Source organism: Equus caballus, chromosome 16 (genome assembly GCF_041296265.1).
Source record: "Equus caballus isolate H_3958 breed thoroughbred chromosome 16, TB-T2T, whole genome shotgun sequence".
Classification (NCBI taxonomy): Eukaryota; Metazoa; Chordata; class Mammalia; order Perissodactyla; family Equidae; genus Equus; species Equus caballus.
This window is the reverse complement of record NC_091699.1, coordinates 77,247,357-77,262,518: the sequence shown is the minus strand read 5'-3', so window position 1 is coordinate 77,262,518 and position 15,162 is coordinate 77,247,357. Positions and strand designations below refer to the sequence as shown.

Here is a 15,162-nt window from a genome sequence, read left to right as displayed (position 1 = left end):
GGCTCCTCATTTTAATCTACATAGTAGCTGTATTTCCAGAAATGTAATTTACTGACAATGAAAGTTTCTTTTAAAGTTAGGTGAGTCTAAACTTGTCTTAGTGAGCGATCTCACTCACTTCTATGGGCTTCTTGACTACATATACTATTGATTCCCAAATCTTTATGTCCTACCTAGATCTTGCTTTTGGGCTCCAGATCCATATATCCAATTACCTACTTGGAGTTTCCACTGAACTTTTCCCATGTCCCTAAATGAACCCAGCTCTTCCTCCTCTATGCCCATCTTAAACAATGGCACTTCCATCCATAGCGCACTCGAACCTAGGTGACGTTTAACTTCTTCCCTCACCAAGTTTCAATGAGTCCCATCCTAAGATCTCTTAAAAACATCTACATCTTTTCATCTCCAATGCCTCTATCTTAATTCTGGCTACCATTTTCTCTCACCTGTAACTGTTAACTTGTTTTCTTATTTTAATCTTGTTCCCTCTTCAGACTAACTGCTATCTTCCTAATGCACAGATCCTTTGCCACTTGATCTAAGGGACTCTGACATAACTCTATATTTACAGTGCCCTGTTATATCTAAATATGTCTAAATATGCCACTCTCTCTGCTTAGAAAGTTCTCTTCCCAATTTTTACTTGTCCTTTGGATTTTGGCTTAGAAGTCATTTTTTGAGGATGCCTTCCCTGATCCTGCAAGAAAGAGTTCAAACACTCTTATGTGCTCTCAACAGCATTCTAGGTTTATATTTGTCTCCGTTCAAGGCAGTAAGTTGACTTATTTTACACTGTATCTTCAGAACCTAGCAGAGAGCTTGGCACAATCACTCACCCAACAAATATTTAGAGACCCCACCACAGACAGGCACTCTTCTAAGCACTTAGAATATATCAGTGAACACAACTGACAAAGATTCCCTGCCCACATGGAGCTTATATTCATTCTAATGAGGGAGACACAAAATCAACATAATCAAAAAGTAAATTATATACAATAAATTAAAAGATAAGCTCTATGGAAATAAGAAAAAGGAAGGAGTAGGGCAGGTTAACAAGGACTGAGACTGCTGTGGTAGGGGTATGCAGCAGGTCGTAGTGTAAATAGGGTAGTCAGGATAGACTTCACTGAGATGATGAAATCTGACCTAAGATTTGAAACAGGTAAAGGACTGAATCAAAGACTGCTTGAAGGCAGAATGTTCCAGGCAGAGGAAACAGCCAGAACAAAGATCACGAAGCATGTACTTCTTGGGGTAGAGGGGCTGGCACGGCAGAATGGAGTGAGAGAAGAAGAGTAGGAGATGAGGTCACAGAGGTAAAAGGGCAGTGGACCAATCAAAGGCCTTGTGGATCATTATAAGAATTTTAAGTGAACTGAGATTCAGATGGGTAAGATCTCCTCACATATTTTCAAAGGATCAAGGCCAGGGTGGTAGAAGTAGAGGAGAAAAAAGTGGGCATATTTTGGATATATTTTGCAGGTGGATCAAGATTATATGCTGATGGATTGTACACTGGGTATGAGAGAGAAGAGTCAAGGACAACTCTTAAGGTTTTTGTCCTGAGCAACTACAAGGATGGAAATTGTTACTGACTGAAGATCAGGATGGCTGTGCGGAGAAGAGCCTCAGTGGGATAGTGGGGAAGAGTTGAGGGGAGGAGAGAAAGGATCAGCAGTTCCGTTTTGAGCATGTTAGGTTTGAGCTGTTTATTAGACATGCATGTGGTACTGTAAGTTAGGCAGCTGGATCTATAAATATGGAGATCATGAGAGGTCTAGGCTGGAGATGTAAATTTAGGAATTCTCGGCATATAGGTAGTATTTAGACCAAGGGACTAAATGAGATCACCTAGAGAGTGAACATAGGTAGGGAATGTGAAAAGAACCAGGACTGAGTCCTAGAGCTCTCCGATATTAAGAAGTTGGGAAGAGGAGGGAGAAACTTCGCAAAAGAAATTGAGAAGGAATAACTAGGAACGTACAAGTAAAACCAAGAAAGTATGAGGTCCTGAGAGCCAAGTAAAGAAAGTTTATCAAGGAAAAAGGAATAAGCAGTTGGGTCAAATTCTGGTACATCAAGTAAAACGAGAACTAAGAATTTACACTTAACATCAGGGAGGTCATTGGGGATCTTGATGAGAACAGTTTTGCAACATGGTGGGGGCAAAGGTATGACTGGAGGAGATTTAAGAGAGAATGAGAGAGAAGAATTGGGGACAACAGGAGAGCCAACTCTACAGTAACTCTGTGTAAACAGGAAAAGAGAAATATGGCAGTAGCTGGCGGGAGTAGTGGGATTAATGATTTTTTAAGATGAGAGAAATAACATTTACATGCTGATGGGAATAATCTGGGAAGATTCCTACAAAAAATTGTTATTACAGGATGCAAAAGCGAAAAATTGCTCAAGTGATAGTCTCAAGTAGGCAAAAGGGGTCAGGATCTAGTGCATAAGTGGGAAGATGAGCTTTAGATAAGAACCTGGCACTTAAGGGCCTTGATAAATATTTGACAGAACAAATTCTTTGAATACTAAGATAAATGTGGGAACACTGAACCAAAGTTAGTAAACACCAACTCTGGTTTAATAGATATGGGAAATTCAGAAGTTCATCTGTTGGATGGACTTTTCCTGTTTCTCTTGCTTTATTGCCTTTGCCACAAGTAAATATTATTCAATATGAATTTGACCTCTCCTCTTTGATAAAAAATATCCAAGTTTACTTTACTTCAAATATGGATCATCAAAAGATAAAAGCCTCTAGAAAGATTCAAGTTAAGGAAAGAAAATACAGAACCTACTCACCGTTTTCATCTACTGCAAGCACACTTGCTCCTTTCCCCAAAAGTTCCTGAACCACCATTGTTAGCCCATTTCGGGCAGCAACATGCAGAGGTCTGGGGGGGAAAAATATTACATATGTACACATATACATATATATGCGCATGCTCTCGTGCATATGTGCACACACAGACACACTCTCTTTTTCAATCCTGGTTGTCAAAGAGCATTTTTGCTAAGTTGTGAAGACCCAGAGAGACAAACTTGAGGCACTGAGTCCTAACAGCAATAAAGATGGGAGTAAGGAACAGCAGAACCAATGTGCCGTGCACTGTCAAACCTTGTCAATGTGCCTAGGCTCAGCTTTGGGCAGGTCCCATCAGCAAGTTCCTGCCTTCATCAAACCTTTTTGTTAGTTTCCTTCTAAGACTCAATGTTTAAAAAGATTTTACCAACTAAACTGAAATCTTAAGTTGCTGTTTTAAGAAATGAGGTTGGCAAATACATATAACAGAATATACAACAAGGGGCTGGCCCCTTGGCCGAGTGGTTAAGTTCACGCGCTCTGCTTCGGCAGCCCAGGTTTTCACCGGTTTGGATCCTGGGCGCAGACATGGCACCACTCATCAGGCCATGTTGAGGCAGCATCCCACATGCCACAACTAAAAATATACAACTATCTACTGGGGGTATTTGGGGAGAAAAAGCAAAAAAACAAAAAACAAACAAACAAAAAAAATGGCAAGCTTTAGCTCAGGTGCCAATCTTGGGGGAAAAAAAAAAGAATATACAACAAAAATAGTAAATTGCAATAGCACAAATTCCTATAGGGTGTGAAAACAGTTTACAGGTTCCATGATTGATTTTTTGACACTCAATTGAACTGAGTGATATGTGAACTGTAAGATAACCAGTATTGTAAGATTTTTTCTCTTTACCAAGTCTCAAAGTAGAAGAGCAAACAGAAATCGGGAGAGGACAATGGATGGGAGATGTTGATCTATGCAGTCACCTGAAGGCTGACTGGTCAAATTAAGAACTTGATTTTTTCTGAAATCTCTTTAGCTTACAGACACATATAGATTTTTACCTCATTTCAAATAATGTATTATTCCAGTTGATTTCCATAAAACACACACATTAGTGTTAATTTCCTTCATAAAATTATGAGTAAATGGATTGAGGAAAAACATTATTTCCATTAATAAAGTTTCAGTTCAAAAGCTTTTTTGGTAATATGCCTTTTAATTGTGATTATTTTTAGAAACTGATTTTGTCAATTATGAAAATCATTCTTTACTTTTCAACTGCTTCTGTGACTGAGATTGATTTCAGTGGTCCCATATTAGGGAAAAAATCCATTAATCATATTTTTTGTGGTGAGGAAGATTGGGTCTGAGCTAACATCTGTTGCCAATCTTCCTCTTTTTAAGACTGCTGCTGAGCTAACATCTATGGCAATCTTCCTCTATTTGTATGTGGGGGTGCCACCACAGCATGGCTTGATGAGCAGTGAACAGGTCTACGCCCAGGATCTGAACCTGTGAACCCTGGGCCACCGAAGCAGAACATGCAAACTTAACCACCTATGCCACCAGGCCAGCCCTGCCCCCATTAATAATTTTTACAATTAGAGGTCACAAGGTTGACACTGGACACTGAAAGTACTCACGTTTGCAAGGCTGCATTGGTTGCATTGATGAGGTTTCTATCTGTTATCTTTTCCAGTATTAACAAGGCACTAGTTTCATGACCCTAAAATTATGGGAAGTAACTCTTAAAAACTTGGGCACCATTAAAGACAAATTTATACACTCAGCACACCCCAACCCTGGTCCATACAATATATATATCACCATACATATGTCATGAATTTTCTCGGTTAATGCCTTAAATATCTGTCCAAACGTGTTGGCAGAGTGGGGTTAGTGGGAGAATACAAGAATATTTAAGATTAGAGAGATTAAAGAAAGACCATAATATGTTTAGGCTTCTGCTCCAAAATTTACTTGGCCTACTAGAGACTTTAACACACCATGGTGCCTAACAAGTTAGTATTTTTTTTCCAAGAAACCTGACACCAGTGATTATTAGAGAGGTGTGGTTCCTAGCTCTGTTCATTTTAGTGAAGCAAAAACTTTAAATGCCACTGTTGATATCAATAATGAAAACATATCCTTAAAATGTGTACATACCTTGCTGCAAGCCAAATGGAGTGCGGTGTTTTTACTGTTATCTTGTAAAGTCAGATCTGCACTAGCACTGCTAACCAGCATCTCTGGGAGGAAAAATTGCATCAAATTCTTATGTTTATGAACACATATCTTAGATAACTCACTGTAGAGACATGAAGATACAAAGCAAAAATATCCCTCTAGCAAAAACTTAAGTGCAAGAAAACTATCATAATATTATGTAAATTACAGACACTAACAACAGCAACTAACATTTATTTTCTGAGTGCTTACTAAATTTCAAATACTGCCTTAAGTGCTCTGGATTTATAGTAACTTATTTAATCCTCACAACGACCCTACAAAGTAGGTATTGTTATTTTTCTCATTTTATAAATGAAAAAACTGAGGTGTAAGGTCACTTTTAGTTGGCAGATCTAGGACTCACACTCAGTCAGATGACTCCAGAGCCAGCGCTCTTAACCACTATGCTACACTGCTTTACTAAAGCAGACTATTTAATCAGGAAGGGCAAATGAAAACACTGTGGCCCTAGATGACAATGTGGCTGGGAAGAAGGCAAAAGGTTTTAAATCTCAGGAGTGGTGAGATAACTCGTGAAAATTCAGTAAACTAGAGCCAGAAGGTTTGGGATCTAAGTTATCCATAAGCAATATACACACTTAGCATAATAAAAGCCTTAAGCAGTTTCTTTACCAACTGTATTAGTTTGTCCATTTTCTGCGGCCATCATGAGAGGTGTTTTCCCAGACAAGTCCACAGAATTGACTTGAGCGTTATGGCTGAGCAGCAGCTGTAAACACTCTACATGGTCTGTGAAGGCGGCTGCATGGAGAGGAGTTCTGAATACAGAAAAATAGAAAGACTTGATTAAATCTGTATGTGATGTACTCTAGAAAAATTATTCCTTAATTTATGACAAGCAATTTTCAAGGGTTTATATATTAGGCTAGAAAAGCACTGCCTGGATACAAATAGGCTTACTAGAGCTTCCTAATTTCTGCCACAGAAATTTGTATTTCTGATAATATAAAAGGTCACTAATTAAGCTGGTATAAATAAGGATAAATTATAAAATTGCTATAGAAAATTACATGATTAAAGGAAATTTTGAAAGAAATAAATCCTGACCCAAATACTGTCATTTATTACAACCGCTGGACTCTCTTCTGGCCTTTATTCCCATTTATAATACTATTAACTTCATTAACAGTGATCTTTGGGTAACAAAGATACCTCTTAAAAAAAAAAAAAAAGAAGAAAATCTTCACATTTTACAAGTTTTATAAAAAGAGGAAGACTGGCTAAAAATCATAATATAAAAAGCCTTTTATAATGAGGATATAATTAAGATTTTATAGCAATTTATACTTACAAATATAAAAATCAACTTTTAATTAATAATAGGTCTCTGTAAATTCTTCCACACTAGGCTAGTAAAATTTTTTTCCTATTGAAAGTAAAACTATTTCCTACATAGTTGAATTCCTACCTTCCTTTAGAATCTGTGGTGTTCACAATGCTGGCACCCAATGTATCAATTAACATCTCAGCAGCACCTTCATTGTCATTTATCCTGCGTAAGGTAACAAGGTGATCACTTGCAGCAAAGGTGTATGTCTTAAAACAGTCAAACCAAATCTCATTCCTTCCGCCTTTACTTACACAGCACAATGCAATGGACTGAAAGCATTTCCTTCCATTTTCTGGAAAACTTCTTGTTCTAAAAGAAGTTCTACACATGTCTCATGACCTAAATAAGTAAATGAGAATCAGATATTAAAATTCAGAACAGATACTCAAGTGTCCACATATGTCTACACAAATAAGAAAAGCTTTACGTGGATTAAAAATAATCACTTCAATGAACCCATTAAACACGTTTTTAGGAGCTTTGGAATCCAAGTATTACTTCAAGACCTGAAGTATAGTAGCTTCTTATGATAATTTTATAGGAGTTTATTATTGACACAACAAATAGTTTTTTTGTGGGAAGAAAAAAGTAGTCTCATTATTCTTTTCCATGGGGACCAGTTAGAGCTATTTGGTCACTATTTTTTAAAATGTCATATTTAAATAGCATAGTATAACTTTCAAAATAATATATACATTTATACAGCATAATTAACTTCAAAATTTAAATATCTTCTGATTACAGTAATGAGCTAATGGTAAAATCTCAAATACTATAGAAGAGTTTTGAGAACAAAGGTACACGTCCTTGTTCCTGCCCCCATCTCCCCGTTCTACTCCAGACTGTAACCACATTACCTTAAGAGTCCCAGAAAATTTCTAGGCATATACAACAGCATGCACACATACTTCCTTTTTAAATTTTTACACAAATAGGACGTTTAGTTCTGCAACTTGTTTTTTACTGAGTAAACTGTTTATGTTCTTCCATAACAGCATATATAGAAACCTTGAATATTTGGAAGAACTTCACAGTACTGAGGGTATTAAATGATTTAATCTCCAATTATGGATTTTTAGGTGATTACTAGTGGTTTGTTTCTCTTTGTTATATTATCAACAATGCTGTAATGAAACAGTCCAGTATTTTTAAATTTATTTATTTTTGCTGAAGATGATTAGCTGTGAGCTAACATCTGTTTTTTTTGTTTTCTGTTTTTGCTTTGAGGAAGATTCACCCTGAGCTAACATCTGTGCCAAACTTCCTCTATTTGTATGTGGATTGCCACCACAGCGTGGCTGCTGATGAGTGGTGTAGGTCTGTGCCCGGGAACTGAACCTGGGCCACTGAAATGGAGTGTGCTGAACATGGCCCACTAGGCCATGGGGCCGGTCCTCCAGTACTTTTTCTAAAAATCAAGAACTTTTGTAGAATAGCTTCCGAGAATGATATTGCTGGGTTAAAGGAAAGGTATATTGACTACTGATAGATATTAGGCCCACAGTTTTTAAAAGCAACTTTGAAAACGGAAAAACCCAAACACATCTTCTTAACCTAGTTTTCAAAGCTGGAGTTTTAGTAAAAATAGTCCAATTGCTGTGCTGAATATTGCAAACGAAATGTTGCTTCTTTTATTTCATTAGTCATTTGGGATCGGCTATAGGAATAAATCAGATTCTTACACAGCTTTTGTATTTATTTCCATGGCTTCATATCTGGCTAACAAGGTAATGCTATATTTCTTTTCTTTTTTAATTACTCTAACATTGTCAAACAACAGCTCAACTTAATTTTTATCCTATAATCGTTTTTACCAAGAAAAGAAAGTAAGTTCAAGGAAACATAATTGTGTTCCATCTTTTGTCAGTTCTTTTTTAAAATCCAGTGGCTCTCAACTGGAGCAATTTTACCCCTCAGGAGACATTTGGCCATGTCTGGAGACATTTTTGCTTATCACAGCTGGGGGTGGGGGAGGAGAGTGCTACTGGCATCTAGTGGGTAGAAACTAGGGATGCTGCTACACATCTTACCATGCACACAGCAGTCTCTCACAACAAAGAATTGTCTGGCCCAAAATATCAATGGTGCTAAGGTTGAGAGATTCGACTCTAATTCTCTTTCTCTCCAAATGTTAACTCGTTACCAAGAAGGAGCCATGGAAAGTTGTCCAGTATTGATTTAAGAGTCTCCTATTTTCCTGGTATTGCAGTTCTCAAGGTGTGGTCTAGAGAACTCTGGGGTGATATTGCAAACTAGTCTTTTCTTAAACTAGCTATTAAAAATTTGCCACTCTTCTCACTAAAAATTTATTTTTTGGAAAATAGTTATTTTTCATAAGAATGTTACAAGAACGGAGTAGATTATTTTAAAATAAATTAATAAATATCCTTAAACTCGACAGTTCTAATTTCTAATATAGTAACTCTTAACAGCTATAACCCACAGGTCCTGAGACTGAAAGGTTTGAGAATCACTGAGCAGATTGCAGACTGCAAAAAGGGAGTCCTGGGGCTTTTGATTACCTCCAGCAATCAACTACTGAGTCATATCAAGCTACAAACTCTTCACTGTGTCCTAGTTATGAAAGAATAATAAAACTAGTCTCTTCATGTTTCAGAGGGATATACTGAGGATGCTTAGAGCTTTGTAAAAGTTGATAAATTTTTAAAAGGAACATGTGAGATAACGTAAGTACTCACTCAAGTTCTGTGACAGAATGACTATATAGACTGAAAATTTGAATTTTAAAGTTTAGTATGTAAAACCAGTTCTTTTCCAAAATTTTGTCATTACTCCATTTTACTTTTGAAAGAAAGGTTCTTTTCTGTTCTGTTGGAGTGCTTTCAATTTTCTTTTCAGTCACACAATAATTACTAGTCAAAGTAAAACCATTTTACATATTTTACTCTCAGAATGCTAAATTATAAAACAGACTTTTGGCTATACACATGGTATTAATTTTAGACTGCCTGTATAGTCTCTTATTGCATACAGCCAACACACTTGTAATTCCTTCCAGTTCAATTCAGCATCATCACAAGTTTTCTACAGTCTGGAAATTAGACACATCTGTTATGATCTCTAAATGGCAACCAGGCATGTAGTTCGTGCAAAATTTTGTCTCTTGTACCAACCGTGCTTAAAGAGTCTAACTTCAGCAGTGATAGAGGAGGAACTCACTGCAGGCAAAAAGTGTTCTCCATAAAGACCTGATAAGGAATGTTACAGAAGACGGCAACTCTCCAAATGAAAGTTACAGCAGTATATTTACAACCAAATGCTCCACCTGAGGAAAAATGCCTTACTGTGTGATTTTCCCAATGTTTAATTCTCACTGATACAGTGAAAAAAAAAAAAAAAACAAGGAATAAAGGTCTTCTTCAAAACAGTTTTATCTCACTGACTTCTTAAACAAACAAAATTCCCATCTGTGGATGTTTTCCAACTCTATATTACATGTTTTCAGTTTTTCTTCCACTTGTAAAATGTCAAGTTACGTTATAAAAACAGACCAAACTTCGGGGCTGGCCCTGTGGCCGAGTGGTTAAGTTCACGCACTCCGCTGCAGGCGGCCCAGTGTTTTGTTGGTTCGAATCCTGGGCGAGGACATGGCACTGCTCATCAAACCACGCTGAGGCAGCGTCCTACATGCCACAACTAGAAGGACCCACAATGAAGAATATACACTATGTACCGGGGGGCTTTGGGGAGAAAAAGGAAAAAAATAAAATCTTTAAAAAAAAAACCCAAGAAAACCCCACCAAATTTCAATGGCAAAATATAGTATCTTCTTTGACTTAGGACTAATCTTTGGCCACTTCACTATACTCATGAAATACCATATTAGTGAGTTGAAAAAGGAAAAAAAGTTGAAATCCAAAGGTCTTACAGTTCTCAAAACTGTTCTGGCTAAGAATCTGAGGTAGTAAAAATGAAACTGGCTAAACTAAGCTTTTTGACTTAGTAATATGTTTAAAACGATTCCAGGTTTTTATGGTACTATCAGTACTCAGAGCTGAAGGATGACTAATAGTAATCACAGGACAATCTTCAAGAAGAGACCAAAACTTTCTTAAAGCCAAAGAATATAACTCTCAATTCTGGCACAAGGATTAACATAAAAATTGAAATTTTGCATCTAGAAAATACTTATGAAAACATTTAATTAAAGTATAATTTTGCACGCTTCAGATTTCTCCTCTTTCACAGTAACTCAACATTATTTGGCAAAATGGCTTCCAGTGAAAAAACCATGAAGCAGCATATTATAGAAAGATTGAAACCTCAACTCTGTGGGAAGGCACTCAGATGAATTTTAAAACAGATACTATACTTATTTCTTTAAATAAGTGGATATTTATATAAAGAGGCAATTTATATTTTCTTTACATTTTGAGATGAAGTTGCTAGAACTGTGTTAGAACGAGTTTTGAAGATATGCTCTCACAGCTAATATTAATCTGAAAGCTGCATCAAAATTCATAACAAATTTTAAAAACCCCCTCATATTCCTGCTAAAGCCCTAAGCACAAACTTTGACAGGACTGATGTTTATACTGTCTATAACATACCTGAATGTTTTCTAAGATGATCAAATACATGGCCCTACACAAGGAAAAAATTAACATCTCTCAACATGCCTCATTACTTAAATTATTTTAATCAGTGACTTTCATAAGCTCAAATCCATTTTTAACATCTACAACCTTAAAAGTACCTTTATAATTCTCTGAGTGACCTCTAGTGAGCCCACCCATAACAGGACTGGGCCTAACTGTGACCGTGAGCCTCTAGGAAGCTGAGAGGCAGTCTGTTCTAATCATGCAGCAAAGTTAACTTACCCATAGAGTTTCTAACTTCCTGAAGTTTCTATTTCTATGATCTGCTAGGATTTTATTCCCTTAAAATGGTGAGCATACATGTTACTGTTGATACAAAGGATCTTACTTTGCAATGTGCTCAGAAAATATACACAGATTTCAGTTTAGAATGAGATGTATTTTCATTGTTTCTCCTACTTTTGCCATTTTTTCTTAATACAAGTGCATTTAGAAAGTAAAAGAACATAATCAAAATACAAGCATACATTATATAAAAGACACTGGAAACATTATAAAAGTACCTTAAAAACGCAAAATACTTGAAGCAAAGATCTGAGAAAACTTTCAAACTTAGTGATAGCTTACCTCAAAACATCTTTGACAACTAGTGTCTTGGCTTTAGCATGATAAGGGATAGGAGTAAGCTATAATAACATAGATTATTCCTAGGCTTCCTACTAATCTTAAACTTTGCCTTATAAATACATCATTCTCATGAATATCAGAATGTTTTATAGTTAGTTGTCTCTGCTTGGTAAATAACAGGCATTTAATGTACATTTGTATCTGTATACTTAACCATTGTAGCAAGCCCAGTGAAGTGCTGTATATCCATGATTGTCTGCTATGGCTGGATTTGCATCCACAGATGCTGCCGACTGCAGAAGGGCTCCAAGAACACCAATGTGACCACAAGCAGCTGACAAGTGTATAGGTGTCCGGCCCCTGCTATCCCGAAATAAGCACTTAGCACCATGTTGAAGTAATGCATCTACACATTCTTCATGGCCTGTAACTGCCTGAAAGAAAAATTATTTGCATGTAGTTGAATATATTATATTGGACACTATGTGCCAATTATAGCTAATTAAAAATGTTTAAAGTCCATATTCCCCATATCCTTCCAATCAAGGCACTCATCATTTTTGAGTAGTTCAGTATTTTTGTTGGAAATGGCTTAAAAATTTAGTTAAAGCAGTAACTTTGTCAAAATACAAGTAGTATGAAAAACAGGAATAGAGGAACCTAACAATTCAATAAAAATAATATTTCAAAAGTGAAAAAAGTTAAGACAAAAACGTGTAAGAAAATAGTTGTGATAACGGAAAAAAGTAAAACTGACATTAACTCTACTCAAGGTTTTTGGGTTTTAAAATTTTGTTTTAATATTATTGTTCTCTGGATTAAGTTGTGCTTTGTAACTGTTTAAAATTAGTGTTCATTGGGGCTGGCCCTGTGGCCGAGTGGTTAAGTTCGCACGCTCCACTGCAGGTGGCCCGGTGTTTCGTTGGTTCAAATCCTGGGCACGGACACAGCACAGCTCATCAAACCACGCTGAGGCAGCGTCCCACATGCCACAACTAGAAGGACCCACAACGAAGAATATACAACTATGTACTGGGGGGCTTTGGGGAGAAAAAGAAAAAAAATAAAATCTTTAAAAAAAAAAATTGCTTAGAAAAAAAAAATTAGTGTTCAAAAAGTAAGATAGTGAAAGAAACAGTAAAGATTATTTGCTAAAAATTTAATGAACAAAAATAAACCTAGCCTAGTTCTTAGGTAAAACGAGGTCATAAAAACTTTCTGAAAGGAAGTGGGAATATTTTGCTTACCCCTCTATGCAGCGCTGTCCTTCCCCATTTATCTTTGGCATCTACATTTGCTCCTTTGTTCAGCAGGGAGTAAACACAATCTGTGTGCCCGTTGAGAACAGACAGCATCAGAGGAGTCCTGAGCAACAATGGGAATAGGTTCAGTGTTACCACCTAAGACTACACTCGATGAAAAACAACTAAACAGTATGCTGGCCTGCTTTCTAAACAAGCCTTTCTGTGACACAACTTTAAAGTATACTTAAATTAAAAGCTGTATTTCATACTACTCAGTTATAAACTATGACAGACTTACTAAAATAGGGGCAAAAGTATGAAGATTAACAAATATCCTAAAAATAATATAAAAAATTTTCAACTTACTGTCCATTTCCATCTTGAATATCTACTGCATTCTGCGGTTCTGCATTTCCTATTAGTAGCCGTAAGCATTCTGAATGACCATTTGTTGCTGTAAAGTGGTATTTTAAAATTTCAGTAATACATTACAATAAAATAGAGAATGTCCGTCTTAGAGCACATTTCCTTAGATATAATTTTGGTATAGTTTCATTGAATTGAATAGGTAAGAAAAAAAAATATCCGTAGATACAAAGGTTCCTATTGCCTTTGTTGATAAAACTGAATGGATATAAATTTTTCATGGTAAGTTGTGGCCTCAGCCATCCTTCATCATCTGCCCTGCTAACAAAATGCTCATTTTATTTAGCTCTCTGGTGGTGGCAGTGTGGTCAGGGAGGGTGGTCTGCCTCTAGCTAAGGGACAAAATCATGATTAGACCAAGTCAATCACAACAATTCCGTTCTCCTTTGCCAATGATTACTTTCAAGGTGAATATCGGTCCAGTTCTGACCACTGAGATGTTAAGAAGTCTGGAAGGCCTCTGGGAAATATTTTTATCTCTGATAATGAAAAGTACTCCTTCTTTCCTGATTTTAGATGTAATCCTATAAAGAAGCAGTAGCCATTCTATGACATGAGTGCAAGAGTGCAAAGGCAAGAGAATAACAGAGAATCTTTCAGAGCTGTGACACTGTTGCTGGATGAAGCACCGTGGAATCGACTCTGCCTCTGGACATTTTATGTGAGAGTCTAAACCCCTGTCATGTAAGCCATCTTTTAGTCAGGTCCTACGAAAGATTTCCAACTGACGCATATACAATAAAAGAAAAATGATTTATCTATAGAATGTATTTCTATGTCTATTTACATAAAATGAGCAATGGCCTAAGTAGAAGTGCCCTAAAGAAAATAGTAAAGCTTTTAAGGTAAGCTAAATCCTCCACAAAATTCAGGTCCTGCCCAGAAGTTTAAAGAAATATCTAAGCCACATAATAATGCAGAAAGGATCATTATCACTATTCTTCCTAACTAAAAGATGATAAAACTAATGAAAGCAAGCTAGGTGCCTAATATTCTATAGCACCTTCTAATAGTTCCATTAAATTCTAATAGTTATTAATTAAGACTTGTGGCTCAGAATCACGCCCTCACCTCCAACCTGTTTATTGCACTCTGTCAGCAGCTCTCATAATAACCAATAACAATGTCACTGAAGCATCCCTCCTGGGGATGCTGCAAAGAATTCAGTTTGGCCCATCATTCTTTTTTAATGGATTCACTTACACTCAGCACACAGCAGCTACTGATGACTTTTTGTGTCATCTGACTTCAATATCCAAAACATCAAGCATAACATCACTGTGGGAAAAGACTGTTTCACTTCCAGAAAAAAAATCTCACTGTTTTTTTCACGATTCCTTAGCAAATCTCCAAATCTGAGAGGCATCTATAGAACCAAGGCTTGTATTTATTGAATAGGTAGGTGTTAACAGCAGCCTGGAGCTCTTTCAGCAGATAGAATTTATAGACTACATGGCACTGGTTAGCCACTTCTGAGGGACTGGCTAGTGTCTTGGTTTAAAACTTATTAAGAGTGCAGACACTCCATGAAAGTTTTAAATGAGCTCTACAAATGATCTGTGCTTGCAATATGATTTTTCAAGTTGCAGAATTATATATAACTTCACACTTGTCCAGAATAAGATAATCGAAAATAATAGTATTTTGACTTATTTTTACCATGAGTTTATACATATATACGTTTATTAGGAGTTTTAATACATTATTAAAATTTTTGTCTTTGAGCCCTGCTTGAATATCTGACAGTTTATCAAATGATGCTCTGGAGCAACAGTGGGTGTTACCTATAGTCTTCTAAAATGCAAGTTTCCCAAAGGACTAGAAGCAAAGCCCAAGACCTGTATTCAAACGTGTCCTTAAGGATTACTCTATAAACACAGACCAAGTAAAATGAATCTAATCATATA

The 15,162-nt window shown here is 36.5% G+C and overlaps 1 protein-coding gene across 12 annotated transcripts in view; it reads right to left on the bottom strand.

The window, feature by feature from the left end:
- The window catches only part of ANKRD28 (ankyrin repeat domain 28), a 200,663-nt gene that overhangs the window by 5,597 nt on the left and 179,904 nt on the right, over positions 1-15,162 (bottom strand). For all 12 annotated transcript variants that reach the window (XM_023620897.2, XM_070238115.1, XM_023620895.2 and 9 more), the window contains 9 exons: positions 13,196-13,283; positions 12,833-12,950; positions 11,800-12,019; positions 6,651-6,738; positions 6,478-6,561; positions 5,682-5,827; positions 4,986-5,068; positions 4,463-4,545; positions 2,815-2,906 (listed from right to left, as the gene is read on the bottom strand). In XM_023620897.2, coding sequence (XP_023476665.1) covers positions 2,815-2,906; positions 4,463-4,545; positions 4,986-5,068; positions 5,682-5,827; positions 6,478-6,561; positions 6,651-6,738; positions 11,800-12,019; positions 12,833-12,950; positions 13,196-13,283 — 1,002 coding nt within the window. The remainder of the gene's footprint in view (positions 1-2,814; positions 2,907-4,462; positions 4,546-4,985; positions 5,069-5,681; positions 5,828-6,477; positions 6,562-6,650; positions 6,739-11,799; positions 12,020-12,832; positions 12,951-13,195; positions 13,284-15,162) is intronic.